The sequence below is a fragment of the Pelophylax lessonae genome, assembly GCF_965119305.1.
Source record: "Pelophylax lessonae genome assembly, chromosome: 3".
Taxonomy (NCBI): Eukaryota; Metazoa; Chordata; class Amphibia; order Anura; family Ranidae; genus Pelophylax; species Pelophylax lessonae.
The window spans coordinates 362518360-362535902 of record NC_138770.1 but is presented as its reverse complement, the minus strand read 5'-3'; the positions used below and the strand labels follow the sequence as shown (position 1 = coordinate 362535902).

General features: G+C 42.0%; 1 protein-coding gene across 1 annotated transcript in view; it reads left to right on the top strand.

Moving 5' to 3' along the window:
• The window catches only part of CEP162 (centrosomal protein 162), a 332984-nt gene that overhangs the window by 54570 nt on the left and 260871 nt on the right, over positions 1-17543 (top strand). The window contains exon 2 of the mRNA XM_082249677.1: positions 12664-12799. Coding sequence (XP_082105803.1) covers positions 12664-12799 — 136 coding nt within the window. The remainder of the gene's footprint in view (positions 1-12663; positions 12800-17543) is intronic.

Sequence of the window (17543 nt, the reverse complement as noted above, 5' to 3'; positions counted from 1 at the left end):
GCAACAGCACCGGTTCACACTGTGGGCGGGTTTGAAATCATTCAGCTGAACGCGCACCATTTCAAACTCGCATGTCAGTGTCCTTTTTTTCCCACAAATAGAGCTGTCTTTTGGTGGCATTTAATCACCTGTGCTATTTTTATTTTTTGCGCTATAAATAAAAAAAGAGCGACCATTTTGAAAAAAAAAAAAAAAAAAAGCAATATTTCACATTCTGCTATATGACATTGTGTAAAAATCAAAATTTTTTAACATTTTAAGCCAATTTTTGTTTTCTGCTACATATTTTTGGTAAAAAAAAATAACAATAAGTGTATTTTGATTGGTTTGTGCAAAAGTTATTGCGTCTACTAACTAGTACTACACGAAAGATTTATGTAATTTTTATTTATTTCTTTTTTTATACTAGTAATGGCGGCGATCTGCGATTTTTTTTTTTTTTTTTTTTTTTTTTTTTTTTTTTACACTTTTGGGAGTACCAGTGACATTACTACAGTAATCAGTGCTAAAAATATGCACTGTTACTGTAATAATTACAATGATCAAGGGGTTAAATGTAAGCCTAGGTGAGTGATTCTAACTGTACAGGGGATGGGCTTTTGAAATGATCAGAGAAATGCGATCCTTAATAGAAGGATCACATGGGCTCTGTGATCATTGCAGAAGGACGGACGGCTGTGTTTACATCAGCCCTCCGTCCTTTTCTCTCAGCGGGGAGAGATTGAGGGTGTCAGACGGCAATTGGAGCCGCCTGACACACGCGCCAGCTTCCCCACTGAGGATCGATGGCGCACGCTCGCCCCCTAGCTCCTCCCAGGCAGATGCCGTTTATTAATGTGATTCTGCCTGTAGGTGCCACTCTGTTGACCTTAATATACAGTAAGCCGTCGGCAAGTGGTTAATGGAACTACACCCCCAAACAGATTGCAAAATGCAGTGAGCTTGACAGAATGGCATTGCATGGGTGTCCACACCCATGCAATGCGGTTTTGATGCTGGGGAAAAAAGGGTCCACATTTGCCCCAAAATGTTGGAGCACCCTTTTTCCCTGCACCTAAATCTTATCGCATGGGTGTGAACACCCATGCAATGCAATTCTGGCAAGCATTGCATTGTGGGAAAGTCAGAGTTACTAAAATAGCAGAGAGGTGATTTTTAGCTAAAGACGTCAAACGCTGAAAAAAAAAACGCCAATGCAAAAAAGCTAAGAAAGGCTGAAAAACTCATTATAAGGGCTCTTTCACACGGGCGTTCCGATCAGATGCACCTGTCAGTTTTTTAGGCGGATCTGATCGGATGCCCCATTCAGCCCTATGGGGCAGCGGATGTCAGCGGTGACATGTCCGCTGACACCCGCTGCCATCCGCATCCGATCCTGTCTGTGAAATCCGGACGGATGGAAACCCTATTTTCCATCCGTCCTGGGGATCGGATCGGATGAGAGCGGACAGGCGGTCCGCTCTCATACGATTTCCCATAGAGAGCAGCGGGGCTCTGACGCCTCCCTCTCTGCACACAGGGCGGAGACGGAGCTGTCATCTGCTGGCTCAGCGGGGATCGGCGGGTCGATCCCCGCTGAGCAGAGCACGGTCGGCAACGGAATGCAGACCGTGTGAAAGAGGCCTAAAACTACTGGCGTTTTTATAACGTCCAGTGTGCATGAGGCCTAAACAGGACTAATGGGGGGAGGGGGGGGGGGTGTTGTCTCACAGGTGTTCTAAAGTCTCTCCACTCTATACAAAACTATAAACTAAAACAAAAAAACTGCCTTTAGGTTTGCTTTTATTGTAACCTTCTTTATGGAGTTTCCTTTGCCTATTTATTTTTCATTATATACAACATACTTGTAAAACATGTAATTTACGTTTTTAAGACTGATAAAAGAAACAAAAAGGCCAAATGAATATAGTAAGATCTAGCCAGTTCTAAATCCAGCATTACATTTTCATCCTTTACCACTAGGGAGCAGCAAGGCTTTATTTTAGAAATTCTTAGATAAAATGCATGATGCTATCATGCTCTTGCATTGCTTGTAATTTTAAAGCCTTTTTCTGGTTTATCTTCTGTTTTCTGAAGTATGTTTTGTGGAATTCAATTTGTAATATCTGTAATGATTATTGTTAATCTTCAGTAGCAAGCCTAGAGTGAAAATTGAAAAATGTAACAATACTTTGATATAATTAATAAAGCTCTGTCTGAAAGCTCTGTCTTGATATGGATATTAGAATTCATGGAAGACTTAAATGCATGAGGCTGCATCTTATCTTTGTGTTGGGAAACTCAGAGATGGAACTCAACATTAATAATGTTTTGCAAGAGAAAAATGAACTACATAATAATAATTTACCAACACCCTAGCTATCAGACTTTAGATATTAACAGAGATGTGATGATTGTGGGAGATGGATGGACACAACTGGGTGAACTTCCTGCTTTCTAATAATTTTGCAAAAAATATTGTATTCTAATAACACATGAGTTTCATTTTTATCATTGTTTCCTTTTTGTGCCTTCTTTTTTTAATGATTTTTATTTTTTTTGTTCTTTTCACATATACCAAAATGTTAAGGAAACTGGGTTAATTGGGAGTGAGTTGCGTAGAGGCAGAGCCTCCCTACTCTTGGCCTACACAAACCAATGTCCTTTGAATAATTTTAAAAAGCAGGTTGTATTATTTCCTTTCATGGAACTTCATAAGATGTACATATGCATCGGAAGTGCACTTATTGGAGGTCTGGACAAATTTCTGGTTGCCATGGTGACTAAACTACAGCCATCTGGCAACCTGGCCACTGAAATTGCTATTTAAAGTTTTATTGACTGCTGCTTCACCAGTCGCCATTATGTGGCATATGGTAGTAAAACGGCCGACAATCGTCATGGCAAGTCTCTGTGTGCAGTGTTTTCCCACTTCAACCGTTGTTAACCACCTCAATACTGGGCACTTTCACCCCCTTCTTGCCCAGGCCAATTTTCAGCTTTTTGCCGCTGTCGCACTTTCAATGACAGTTGCGCAGTCATACAACACTTGCACCCATATGACATTTTTATCATTTTTTTTTTTCCCCCACAGATTTCTTTTGGTTGAGTTTAATCACCGCTGGGTTTTTTTTTTTTTGCTAAATTCATGAAAAAAAACCAAAAATTTGAAAAAAAAAAAAGCATTTTCCTTTTTATTTATATATATATATATGTATGTATGTATGTATGTATGTGTGTGTATATGTATATATTACATACACACAGTATATTGGAAAATGTATTAATTCTGATGTACTGGCAGACTATTTATTTCAGGTATTTATATAGCGCTGTTATTTACATAGCACTTTACATATACATTGTACATTCACATCAGTCCCTACCCTTGAGGGCCAAAAACACCAGGACACTAAAATATCCCCCCAAATGACCTTTGTTTGGAAAGCAGATGGTCCCAAAGTATTTAGTGAGAGCTATGGCAAGGTTTTTTGTAATTTTTTTTTTTTTTTTTTTATCACCTTATTTTTGGAAAACTAAATTTCATAAAAATTTGGCTTCTTTACAACTTTTTCTACATACTGTCACCAGTGCAGTACAGCACCATCATATAACGTGGGGGTGATCAGGGACACTGACTGGTGATCGTATGCAACAACAAAAAAAACAAATTTATTTTTGTCAATTTTTATTTTTTTCACTACATTGTTTGTTTGTTTGTTTGTTTGTTTGTTTTTTTTATGACTTTTTTTTTTTTTTTGATTCTTTCAAAAACATTTTATTAAATTTCTTGGTGAACATGAACATGTAAATAACAGTGGATTTACAAGGACCGTATAATACAATGCAAATTAATATTAGACATGTAACAAGGTCAATAACAAAAGGGAGACTTAAGAACTCTTAAGATTTGGGGGGAGAGAAGAAAATACAATATCATCACAGATAAAAGTGAATGAATAGGTAACTGTTATGGGGGGGACACAGTAAACATATTGTGAATTAAACAGAATGTGTAAATCACATGGGAATCCGTCCCTTAATCCAGACACCCCCAAAGGGGATCATGCTGTGTCCGGTTCACGGGAGGGCTCCACGGAGATGGGCCGTGTATTTTCTAAATAAGAAAGAGCGGATAATAAATGGAGGGGGAAAAAGATAGAAAAGAAAAAAAAAAAAAGAAAAAAAAAAAAAGAAAAAAAAATAATAGGGGGACCCTCTTTTAGTATTAGCGAAAGGAAGCTATTTGGGAGGGTGGAATGTTTGAGGGTTAGAAGGCTCATATGCACCATATATGATAGTATGTAAACGTATCAGGTGTGGTGGAGGGGGGGGGGTGGGAAGGGAAGAGGGGGAGTAGGAAGGGCAAAAAGGGGAGGTATTGTAGAAAGCAGATCAGGGATAGACTAGAAATTGTTAATTAGTAATCAACAACTTATCAAGATAATGATAGAGAGATACCAAGCTAGCATTATGAAAAAGAAAGAAAAAGAAACTTTGGGTTTAGTTTGATGCTGAAGTGTAGTTCACATATACATCAGATTTAGTGAATTCGAGCCAAGGGGCCCATATCTTGTAGAATTTATCAGGGGATTCTCTGGCTTGGTGGATTAATTCTTCCATTTCGGCAACTTTAGTAATACGGGAGAACCATTCTTTTATAGAGGGCGGGGTTATTGATAACCAATGACATGGGATGCACATCTTGGCAGCGTTGATGAGGTGTAGTATAAGTGATTTTTTGTAGGCTGATTGTGGGAGGGAGGTATGGTGTAAAAGGTATTGTGCGGGAGAATATTCCGGAGTATAAGTAGTAATTTTAGCGATAAGGTCGTGGACATTTCTCCAAAAGGATTGAATAAGGTGACAATCCCACCAGATGTGTAGGAGTGTGCCTTTATCACTACTACATCTCCAGCAGAGAATTGAATTGTTAGCATTGATCTTGTGTAGTCTATCTGGTGTCATATACCATTTCGTAAATATTTTCATACCGTTCTCTTGTGCTGAAACATTTAGGGAACCTTTATGTATATGAGAGAAGATACGTGTCCAGTCAGTGTGTGAGAGGTGTATGGATAGGTCTTCTTCCCATCGTGTGCAGGTTTTGTCTAGGTTGAAGTCAAATTGCGAGGACAGGAGAGTGTATATGGTTGAAATCAGATGTCGTTGGGGTTTGTTTTGAGCACACAAGGTTTCAAACTGAGAGAGGGGTTTCGTCCAGTCTGAAGACCTTTTGGGGGATAGTAGAAATTGTCTAATTTGAAGGTAGTTGAAAAGGGGTATGCCATGTTTGGGAAACCTAGCTGTCAGATTCTCAAAGGAGGAGAAGGAGCCGTTGTGGAATAATTGTTCAACCCTTTCTGGACTATCTGAGGTGTTGGTAGGGTTGTTGTGTAATTTGAGCCCGCGGGGGAAGCTTGGATTATTTGAAAGAGGCGTTAAAGGGCCGGGGGCTGAGGCTAGGTTGAACTTTTTACAGGTGAGTCTGAATATTTGAAGGGTGGCAGCGATCAGTGGGTGTTTTGTGTGTGGTTTATGAGTCAGAATTGGATCAATCCAGGGAAGTTGCATTGTGGGGATTTTTGAAATCGAATTCTCTAAGGTGACCCAGTCCTTGGAAGAGGCATGGGCATGCCAATCTACAACTCTTGTGAGATGACAAGACCAATAATATTTGAGCATGTCAGGAAGGCCTGCGCCACCTTGCATTTTGGGGGAGGTGAGTCTTTGCCAATTCAGCCTCGGGCGTTTGGAGGACCAGATGAATTCGGAACAAATCCGTTTGTAAGTTATAAAAAAGGAGGGGAGGAGTTTGATGGGTATAGTTTGTAGAAGGTAAAGTATTCGCGGAAGGATGTTCATCCTAATGATGGCGATTTTCCCAAACCATGAAAAGGGGCAGTTTTTCCACTCAGATAAGTCTTGTTTAATTAAGCGAATTAATCGAGCGTGGTTTAGTGTATAGAGGTCAGTTAGTGATGAGGGGATCTGGATACCAAGATAGGTAATTGAGTGGGGATCCCATACAAACGGGAAGTTTGATTGACAAAGGTTGAGAGTGTTTGCGGGAAGGGAGATATTCAGTGCATTAGATTTAGTGTAGTTAATCTTTAGGTTTGAGATATTTTGAAAGGACGTAAGTTCGTGCAACAAGTTGGGGATTGAGGTAAGGGGTTCGGTAAGAAAGAGAAGGATATCATCTGCGTATGCTGCAACCTTGTATTGTTTATTGTCAATAGTAACTCCCTTGATGTCGGGGTGTGTGCGTAGTCTGCGTAGAAAGGGTTCAAGTGTGATAATAAAGATAAGAGGGGAAAGTGGACATCCTTGTCGGGTACCGTTTGACACGGAGAAGGCGTTCGACAGTTGGTTATTGACCCTGACACGGGCACTAGGTTTGGTATAAAGGGTCAAGATAAATTGGAGCATCTGATCGCCGATGCCAATTGCTTTCAAGGCTTCGGACATATAGTCCCATGCCACTCTGTCGAACGCCTTCTCCGCATCCAAGGATAGGAAGAAACCCTGTGTGCTGGAGTTATTGAGCCAGTGATGGATATTCAGAGCTTTTAGGGTATTGTCCCTAGCCTCCCTCCCTGGTACGAATCCTATCTGATCCAATGAAATGAGATCAGGAAGGAGGGGGAGAAGGCGATTTGCAAGGATCTTGGCGTACCATTTGATATCCAAATTTAAGAGGGAGATGGGTCTGTAGTTTGTAACTAGTGAGGCGTCTTTTCCATGTTTGGGAATAACTGTGATGTGCACCTCTAGTAGTTCAGGGCTTTTTTCGGTGGCTAATGTGTTGGAATTAAAGGTTTGGAGAAAGTGAGGGATCAGAATATCTGAGAAGAGTTTGTAATAGGTTGCGGTCAGACCGTCTGGGCCGGGACTTTTACCGGGTTTAAGTTGGTTAAGTGCTGTGATTGCCTCCTCCCTTGACAGGGGTTGATTTAGTTTCTCTATTGCTTCAGTTGATAGGGGGCCTGGGGAATATTTGTTTAGGAAGGCTTTGATTTTGTCTGTTCTAGAGGTATTTGTTTTCTGGTTATCAGAATGCAGGTTATAAAGTGTCGAATAATATTTAACGAATTGATTTGCGATGTCCTCGTTAGATGAGAATCTGTTCCCGGCGGAATCCACGATTGAGTGGATAGTTCTCGATGCTTTTTTGGCTTGGATGGCTTTGGCAAGTAATTTGCCGGATTTATTACCAAACTCATAATAAAGTTTTTGTTGTAAAGTGAATTTGCGTTTAACTACTTTACCTAGTATTTCTAGTAATTCAGTTCGGGCTTGTGTTAGGTCATTAAGAGCTTGGGCGGCTAGGGACTGTTTGTGGGTACCTTCAAGGGAACAAATTTTTTCGGTGAGCTTTAAGATGTGTGCTTGTCGGATTTTTTTCCGTTTAGAGGCTAGAGATATTAGTTCTCCTCTAATGACGCATTTATGGGCCGCCCAAACGGTGGCGGGAGGGAGTTCATTAATTGAGTTTTCTTTGAAGTACTGTGTTAGGTTGGTTTTGATAGCTCTTATGTAATCTTGGTTAGAGAGTAGCGAGTTATCAAGGCGCCAGATATTGGAGTATGAGCGTTTGGCAGGGAGGTTCAGGGAAAGGGTGATGGGATGATGGTCTGAGATAATCATAGGGTCAATTTCAGTTTTAATGAGAGACTGGACAAAGTTTTGTGAAATGAAGAAGTTATCTAGCCTTGTGTAAGTGTTATGTGGTGTGGAGAAGAATGTGAAATCTTTAGTGTTCGGGTTCATGGTGCGCCAGGTGTCGTGGAGAGTCAGTTTATGTAGTTCCACTTTTATTGCTTTTAAAGCTTTGTATGAAAGAGCGGATGAACCCGTCGAGGTATCAAGGAGAGGGTTGAGTGCAACGTTAAAGTCTCCGCCCACAATCATAAGTTCTGATTGAAAATTTGTCAGGCGTCCTAGGACGTCCTTGAAAAATGTTACTTGGTCGGTGTTGGGGGCGTAGACATTAACCAAAGTAATGGGGAGTTCGAACAGCGTACCTTTAAGAAGTAGGAATCTACCTTGAGTGTCAATAATAGAGTCTGTTAGTGTAAAGGGGCAGTGTTTAGAAATCAGGATGGATACACCTTTAGATTTTGACTCGGGATTTGGTGCATGGTAGGCAGTCGGATATAATTTGTTGTAAAGTTTGGGGATATTGTCTGCTCTGAAGTGAGTTTCCTGGATAAATATAATATCCGCTTTGGATGAACGGGTGGAAAGAAAAAATTTAGAGCGCTTTTCAGGTGTATTCAGACCTTTGGCGTTTATGGAGTATAATGAGAGTGTTCTGGGGGGGGGGGGGTCGAGAAGTGGAGGCGTAGGAGATGTCATCGTCCAAATGCTTGAGGTGGGGATTGGGGAGTGGGATGTAGGTTATTGGGGATGGGAAGGGTATCAGAGAGGTATCAGTGTAGGTGGGGCAGAGGGAAAGGGGGATTGAGCCTGATACTATATGTAAGAGGGTGCGGTCTGGGACCAGGAGGGCCTGCCTACCTGTCTGTCCTGAGACCTACTAGGGGGGTAGGCTAATGAAAAAGTCAGAAGATTTTAGCAGTAAGTCAACTGCGGAGAAAGTATTCTAGGTGGGGTTGGAGTTGTCCTGGCCTGAGGGTGTCCGCGATGATCGCATGAGCGCGGGCCACCGCCACGAGGAATGGTTATGGTAGAAGTTATTGTCAGGAGAATAGTATGGGTCATCTTGTCGAGGTTCTGGGGTATAACCTATTATATCGGGGTCTATGAGAGGACGAGGAAATCTTAGGGTAAAGCTGTCTTGAGAAGGTATGGACAAAAAAAAAAAAAAAAAAGCAGTAAGTTGTTTCAAAAGAACCTTGGAGGGGATTAACTTGTGTGGTTGTGTGATCTCGAGATGTAATTGTTATAAACAAAAATACAGAGAAAACCAGAATCAAAAGATTTTAACCTGAGATAAACATCAATAAACATAGTTCAGTAGTTGTACATCACCTGGCATTGTTATTCTATATAGGTAAAGTATGCATGTCAAGTCATATAAGAGAGGTATGGTATTCTTCTATGAGAATTGGAGGCCTGTGTCAACCCCTGCTATACTACGGATTCTGACCATCTCCCTCACAATAAACCGCGAGGGGGAGGGCCATACTCAGCAATATGGCAAAGCAAGAATTTAAAGCAAAGGATAATTGTGAAAAGAGTAGACATCTTCAGATTGTCTTGGGCAAACTCTTAAAGTTTACCTGAACATCTAAGTATTGTACTAAATATTGGATACCCTAGAGAGGGCGTATTGAGCGGTGTTCAAAGATTCTTGAGGGTAGGCTCAACAGGCAAAGTGCATAAGTTAGCAGAACAATTTCAGGAAATGTTAGTGTCCTATAATATATTTAAACCTTTCTTCTTCATGTTATATCCATTTCTTCAAATCTCTTACTTTACTCCTCCCCTTCCCCATGCCCCACTTCCTTCTACGTAGATGGGAGAGAGAAGAGAAGGAGACATAAAAGTTCAATATCACCAACGTTCAGGGGACTTTGGATCAGGTGAAGCTGTCCAATGAGCTATGTATAGCATTCGGATGAATGCATTCCTGCTTAGATGCTAGGGCATAAGTAGAAAGGTAAATATGCTGCTGGATGAAGGCACACATAAAAAAAAAAAAAAAAAAAAAAAAAAAAAGGGTCAGTCTCTGAAGCGGTCTTTTGTGAATTAAAAGTAATGCAAATAAGGGGCCGGTCCAGAATGTAGGGAGGAATCACCGTGGCCAGTGACTTGTGGTGGCACAGTATGATCGTTGAACAAATAATACGCAAGCATTTGGTGAGGGGTGAAAAGTATATTGAACCAAGTGAACGCCAGGGATGTGCAAGGATGAAGAATAAAATGCACAGCGAGCAAAACATAAACGGGAGTAATGACAGTTATCTCCTGTATTTAGTGATCAGTACGGGCTTTCCGCTGTTGCGGAGGTTTTGTAGGGCTGATTCCAAATGGTAAGCTGTGTGAAGCAGCAACATCTCTAGAGGATGAGGGTGATCTTTGGCGTCTATTTCTGGTTTCTAATACTTCCATAAAATCTAAGTCGGATGGCACAGCAGTGAGGGGAGTATTCCGGAATTCTGCATACCAGTTAGGGAGTGCCACTTGTTGAATGCCTAACGTTGCGCAAAAGAGCGGGAGGTCTTCTGGTACCTTCAGTAAAGCTGTGCGACCTAGGAAAGTCGCTGACAAGCAAAAAGGGAATTTCCATTTGTAAATTATCCCTTTTTTGCGCAGAACATCCAGGAGGGGTCTCAGATCTCTGCGGTGTTGTAACGTGATATTGGAGAGATCTTGGTAAATATGTATGATCGCTCCTTCACATTCTATTTGATTTCTACCTCTTGCTTTTCTTAGGATGTCTTCTTTCAGTTTGAAATCAATTAGACAACACACATCTCTGGGGGGGTCACCTTCTCTGCCTTTGGGTCTCAGGGCGCGATGGATGCGCTCCATATCAATAGGTGACATTTGGGGGCGATCCAAAAGATTGTTAAACAAGCCTGTAATTACTGAGGGTAGGTGATCAGCATTAACAGATTCGGGAAGACCCCGAATGCGCAGGTTATGGCGTCTCCCCCTGTTATCAAGATCCTCCATGTGACGCTGGAGGTCTCTCATCTGTATAGTGTGATAATCAAGCTTGTGGGTTACAGAGTGAAGGGTAAAATCATGTGTTGCTGTGACCTTTTCTACATCTTGCATTCTGTGAGATAGGGATAGGATGTCAGCTTTCAGTTCTGTTTTTAGATCCAGGATGGCTGCTCCTAATGTCTCTTTTATGTCAGATGCAATGGCCCGTAGGTCTGACATATTAAACTGGGGTGGTTGTAGAGGAAGAGTGTGATTAGGGAGGGGGTCCTCTGAAGTGGCAGGGATGGTGAAGAGCGGGGATGGAGGTGGATGAGCCGATTGAGCTAATACCTGAGCATATGAGGCGGCCGCCATGTTTGCCATCGGGTCGAGCAGGTTCTCGGGTTTGCTGTGGCTCAATCTCGGCGTGGATTCCCTCGGGGAGCGGGATCTGGTGGCGGATGAGTTGCGGGACTTTGACCCCATCGATCGGCGGTGAATGCGGGCTGCTGTGTCTCCTTCAGATGTGGTGTAATCCTCGTGGCGGCGGGAGCTCCGTTCTCAGGCAGCCATCCGTCGGCGAGGTCAAACCACGCCCCCTTTTTATGACTTTTTTAATACACTATGACCAGATGACCAGAGAAAAACAGTGTTACCATAGTACCACTGTACTACTCTGGGGTAGGTGAATAGGATTTTCCTTTTTTTTTTCTTTTACACATTATAATTGCTTATACCCCTGAATTTCATCAACCATTTTTACTGAATGCAATGGATTCATTACATGGTACAGATTGGGCTGTGATTGGCCCTGTCTGTACCATGTGATCACGAATCACAGAGATCAACACAATAGTACACAATGGTATTAATCAAAGCTATTCGTTGTGCACAATTGTCATGTGATCTGCTGTGATTGGTCACAGCGATCACAGTGTACTGGCAGTGGCCGGTACACTGATCTGTTATCGCTCCGCAGCGTGGCCCATGGTGCACTTTTCGGGATGATGTCCACCCGGAACAACAAATTTCCCACCTGGCTGTCATTTGGCTATAGGCCCGGCAGGGACTGTCTAACATTGGAAGATTTATTCTCACCTGATGACAGCTGTAAAATGTCATATTTCCCATCACTTTTTGTCCCAGTTATTATGGTCACCAGGACAAAAAAAGAGAAGTCTTCCCACCTAATGGGTTCTAGTCCTTCAACTGTTTTTTTTTTTTTTAAATCCCCAAAAAAGATGGATAGATAGCTGACACTAAGGCTCCATGTACACAGGACGTTAGAAAAAACGTGCTGCAAAGCTAGTTCTGACGCCTGGAAAAAGCAGCTGTTAAACGTGCTTTCAGTAGCTTTTTCCATTTGCGTTATTGCACGTTTGGCCACGTTGCTTTTAGCAGCGTTTTTTCTGCCTCCATTCAAAATCAATGGTTCCCTATGGGAGCCTATTGATTTGAATGGAAGTCGCACCGCAAGTCGGAAGGGCCTGGTTTGGAACCTGGGGGGGGGGGGGGGGACCCCCACGCAGTTTTTTTCCCATTTTTGGCGTGGCGTTCCCCCTCAAGATTCTCACAGCGCAAGTCGCATCATCCTGATCCGACTTGCGGTGCGACTTCCATTCAAATCAATAGGCTCCCATAGGGAACCATTGATTTTGAATGGAAGAAAAAAAACTTATAATGTGGCTGAACGTACGTTCATCACGTTTGGTCACGTTCGGCCGCGTTTCTGCATTTGAAACGCCGGGAAACACAAGTTCGAACGCAAATAATTGCGTTCCAAAAAACGTCCCTGAACTCAACTGCCTGCAAATGACTGTAAACGACCTGGTGTACATGGACAGATAAGATAAAATGTAAATGGGTTCAGGGGCTTCTGAAAAAAACGCCCAACTGCTCCTAAACAGCCATTTACAACGTCCCGTGTACATGAAGTCTTAGGGGAACAAATACTTCAAATACTTTTACTGAAATATCACATTATCACCATACTTAATTATACTTAGGTTGCTTACTGCTGAAAACGTTCAGACTAGTTCTTTAAAGCATGTGATTTCCTTTTAGTCTCTTTCAGATGATTCGTTTGACAGTAATAAAAAGTCAATGGTACTCGAAAATCTTGGAAAGCCCATCATTAAAAGAACCAAGAAAAAAGATACAGCTCCATGGTGGGCTGTTGATGATGATTCTGATGATGGAGGTATTGTATTTGGAATTTGCCATGTATATGTGTTTTTTTTTTTTTTTTGTTTTTCACTTTAAAAGGGTTCCATTGAATATTTTTGTACTTAGAGCAAAATCATTTTCTTTTCCCAAAATATATGCTGTCATTTTAATCTGACTCGCTTTTCAGTAAACACATTTTCAATGCTCAGTGTGGAGGGTTTCCCAAACATGACCTAAATTAAAATCCTCTTCTAAATTTTGATGAATGACAGTGGTTTTTGTTGCATACCCTACCAAATGTTTATGAAAGGCACACACTTCTGCCAGCATGCCCTACGGTTAAAACTATTTTAAACCCCTCCAAAAAATGTATTATATTGCAGTTTACCAATTCTTGTATGTGGTGACTGCTTTTATTTTCTTTTTTTTTTATTAGGCTTTTTTTATTTTACATGGTGCTCCGGCCAGTTAGTCTGTTATTTTTTTGTTAACTTCCTTGCTAACCAAAGTGTTCAGCAAAAGTAACATTTTGAGAGTTGACACAAACTATTTAACACTGACAAGGGTGCTTACAATTTTTTTCAATTTATGTAAAACCTTAATCCCAAAAAAAAATGAACTGTTGCTGTAACTGCTTAAAAAGTGTTAGCTGGCTAGTTTAGCTTCAATTTGTTAAGGCTTGTACACACTTGACGAAAATCGGACGAAATATCCTCCGATTTTTCTCTCTCATGCTTAGCGGTCATGACCGTTTTTAGTTGACAGTGCATAATGTTCACAAAATTTCTCGTCCGATTTTTATTTTTTTTTGGGGACATTTGTTCCTAGACTTCCGGGTCGTCAGCAACTTCAGATCATGCGCGGTCATTCATCGATAGACGCAGCTCCGTATCTTCTGACCATTGAGTCCTCCAACCAGGAATAGGCACTATTATCATTCTGTTTATACGTTTTTTCCACAGCTCCTTACATATCTATTAATATGGATATTTTCGATTTTAGGGCTTCACACACTATTGTAACTGAAGACCTCTTTAGTAATACTAGTCCCCCTGCCAATAATATCAGTGGCATTTTTCTTAGGTTAAAAAATGTTTTGACCAGTGAAATACACTTAAATTTGGACCTTGTGCTCCTTGATAGATACATTTCTGACAAAATTGTATCAAGGAGTCTTAGGTGGGAACTAGTACCTTTTATAATGGAGAAACTGAGATAGAGGAATGGTTCCAATTTTTCAATCAGGCTGGAATCTCCCTTTTGAATTACCTTGTCACCAAAAAGAGGAGGAAATTAATAAAAATAGACGAGGAAGTGACTAAAATTAAGAGTCAGTTAGAACCATTTAAGGCACAGGAGGAATATACAAAATGTTCTAATGATCTTAAAAAACATCTTGAAAAGGAGGAAATGGACCAAAAAAAAAGAAAAAATAATATTAGGGATTCTGAGGACTATAAAAACAAACGTTTTCAAGTGGCAGGCTAAGCTTGAGAGTTCAAATATTGAACCTCTACCTACCATACTGGTACCCAAACCAAGTTCTTTTACCCCCAGGGATGCATCACCCCTGGTACAGCATGTTCCCCTTCCCCCTCCCGGACGTGGGGGGTCCGGGCGAGGAAGAAGGGGCAGGGGTAGAGCACCCAATAGGAACTCGGGTCCCCTCAAACCGTTACGAGGTTCTTGGAGGCTATGAACAATCTTCTGAGGACCGATCTATAACACAACATCCCATGAGAGCTGGGATAGACAGGGGGATCACTTCAGGGGACGTAATGATTATGGGCCATCTGCTACTCCTGTATATACCAGAACTCCTGGGCGGAGTTTGCTCGTATACTGACGTCACAAGCCGGAAGGATTACGCCGCTGCACGGCGGTCATACTTACAGCTGATTGCCCGCTTTTGTGTGTATTTCAAAACGTGTAACATCTTATGCATGGTGAGTGTATTTTTACTCAAATAAACTTTTGGTATATTTTGGAACATGCTGCACTATTTTGTCCCTCCCTTTTTGGATTTATGGGGGAGCTGTTTTTGTATACCATCTTGCTCTGGATGATCCTGGATTTATACTGATGTCTTAAGGCTGATCTCCATTAAGATCTCAAGGCACATATGATCACTGTGAGAGCAGTGATCACTGGGATCCGGTAAGAGGCCAATCGTCTTCTGTGTGGTGGAGGTGCTTATTCCAATCCTGTTCACCAGTGATATTATATCCTCACGTTTCAAGGTGTTCTTTGTGGATACTTCAAATATCATCTGAGTGTGGATTCATCACTTATTGTGGACTATTTTAGCACTGCATTATATTTATACATACTATACAGGAAAAAGCTTTACCACGCCTGCAGGCATAACCCCACACACTCTGCTACATCAGCCAGTTTTGTTTCTGTCTAGTTTAGGAATAGGACCTAGTTCCCTGCTGGGACTTTGGTCTTAGCTATAATAGGAACATTTGTTATTTTTTATTTTCACTAGTTAGAGTTCCTGGAGAATTACAAGCATTAGCCGGGTGTGGTTTTGGACTGGATATTCCAGATCCTTATGGTCTCCTAGCCTGGCCAACAAGCGTGAGCAGGTTATAGTCCAGAACTAGGCCCTGCCATGACAGAGCCCCGATGGATGGGGATGAGCCTACGAGTGGACAAGTCTCGCTGGGACGCGATCGACCTGGAACGCCCTGAGTCGCAGCGTACCTCCTGGCTGGCAGCACCCCCATCCCGGGTGGGAGGTAGTCTAATTATTTCAGTATTGTGCGCAGTACTGCAGGCCATATCTCCAGAAGGATATAGATACTCTAGAGAGAGTTCAGAGAAGAGCTACTAAACTAGTACATGGATTGCAGGAAAAAACTTACCAGGAAAGGTTAAAGGACCTTAACATGTATAGCTTGGAAGAAAGAAGAGACAGAGGGGATATGATAGAAACTTTTAAATACATAAAGGGAATCAACTCGGTAAAGGAGGAGAGCATATTTAAAAGAAGAAAAACTACCACAAGAGGACACAGTTTTAAATTAGAGGGGCAAAGGTTTAAAAGTAATATGAGGAAGTATTACTTTACTGAGAGAGTAGTGGATGCATGGAATAACCTTCCTGCAGTAGTGGTAGCTGCAAATACAGTGAAGGAGTTTAAGCATGCATGGGATAGGCATAAGGCTATCCTCCATATAAGATAGGGCCAGGGACTATTCATAGGATTCAGATATATTGGGCAGACTAGATGGGCCAAATGGTTCTTATCTGCGACACATTCTATGTTTCTATGATTATGGCAGTCTTGGAAAGCCTTGTGTCTAAGATAGATTTTGTATGTAAAACTGTTGCTAGCCGCAAACGCCCTCTGCCTTAGCCTCCCTCGGTAGTGTCCTCAGACTCTGAGGCAGACTTGGCTGCCACAGATGCACCCCACCCTGGGGTGTCAGGGTCATCGCATTCTGATGGTGAAGAGGACCTGTCCTCGTCTGTCGCTGCTCGGGAACGCACTTTGGTGGAAGGACTTAGTTTCAGTACGGGAAACTTTAAAATTGGCTGATGAATCTACAGCGTCGAGTTCGCAGTTGTCTTTTGGCTCCCGCAAATCTCGAAAATCGGGCAAGGTGTTCCCTTGTCCGGAAATTTTTGACGATATTGTAAACAAACAATGGTGGCACATCAAGCACATGTTAGTGGTGCATAAGTGCTTTAAACGCCGTTATCGGATTGCGATTAGATGCACGGTGTGGTTGAAAAGCTGGTCCGCGGACCAAGCTTCCAAAAAGGCTTTGACAGATCTTCCCTATTTTGTCCTCTCTGGACGAGTTGATCAAAGGCCTTACGGGGGGAAGAGTACTCTTCTTCCTCAGTCCTCTTAAGGGCAAGGCACCACGTCCTAGACGGGGGCCTTCATTCACTGCTCATAAGCGTTTTTTTTGTATTTCTGAGTTGCCAGAAAAAGGGAAGGCGTTCAGGTCTTCTGGGAATTCCAAGAAGCCATGGTCAGGTAAATCAAAGAGCAGCCAGTCCGGATCTGCGGACAAATCCTCATCTGCATGAAGGGGCGCCCTCACCCGCTTCTGGGGTGGGGGTACATAGTCGCTTCTTTCCGGAACCTTGGACTTCCTTGATTCAGGACAGATAGGTTCATGAACTGATCCGATCAGGGTACAAGATCGAATTCCAGCCTCGTCCGTCGGACAGATATTTTTCCTGTCCAACCTGCGCCTCTCTTCAGACCGGTTAAGGGATCTACTGGAGGCAGTACAAGATCTTCTGTCTCAAGGGGTGATTGTACCAGTTCCCTATCAGAATCGCTTTCAAGGGTTTTAGTCAAACCTGTTTACTGTGCCCAGAAAAGATTGCAAAGTGCGTCCAGTTCTGGATCTTAAGGCTCTGAACCGCTTTGTGCGGGTACAGAGGTTTCAAATGGAATCCATTTGAACAGTAGTGGTGTCTCTACACCAGGGAGACTTTTTGGCCTCCATAGATATCAAGGATGTGTGTATATATATGTATATATATATATATATATATATATATATATATATATATATATATATATATATATATATATATATATACATATCCCTATCTACACTGGTGGTTGACATAAGCCACGGCCGTGGCATTGTCGGATTGCACCCTAACAGGGTGACCCCGAAGTCTGGGCATCCAGAATTTCAGAGCCCGACTGACTGTTTGAATTTCCAAAATATTGATGGGGAGACGACTCTCTTCCCAAGACCATTTCCCCTGAACAGTGGCTTCCTCCAGAACCGTTTCCCAGC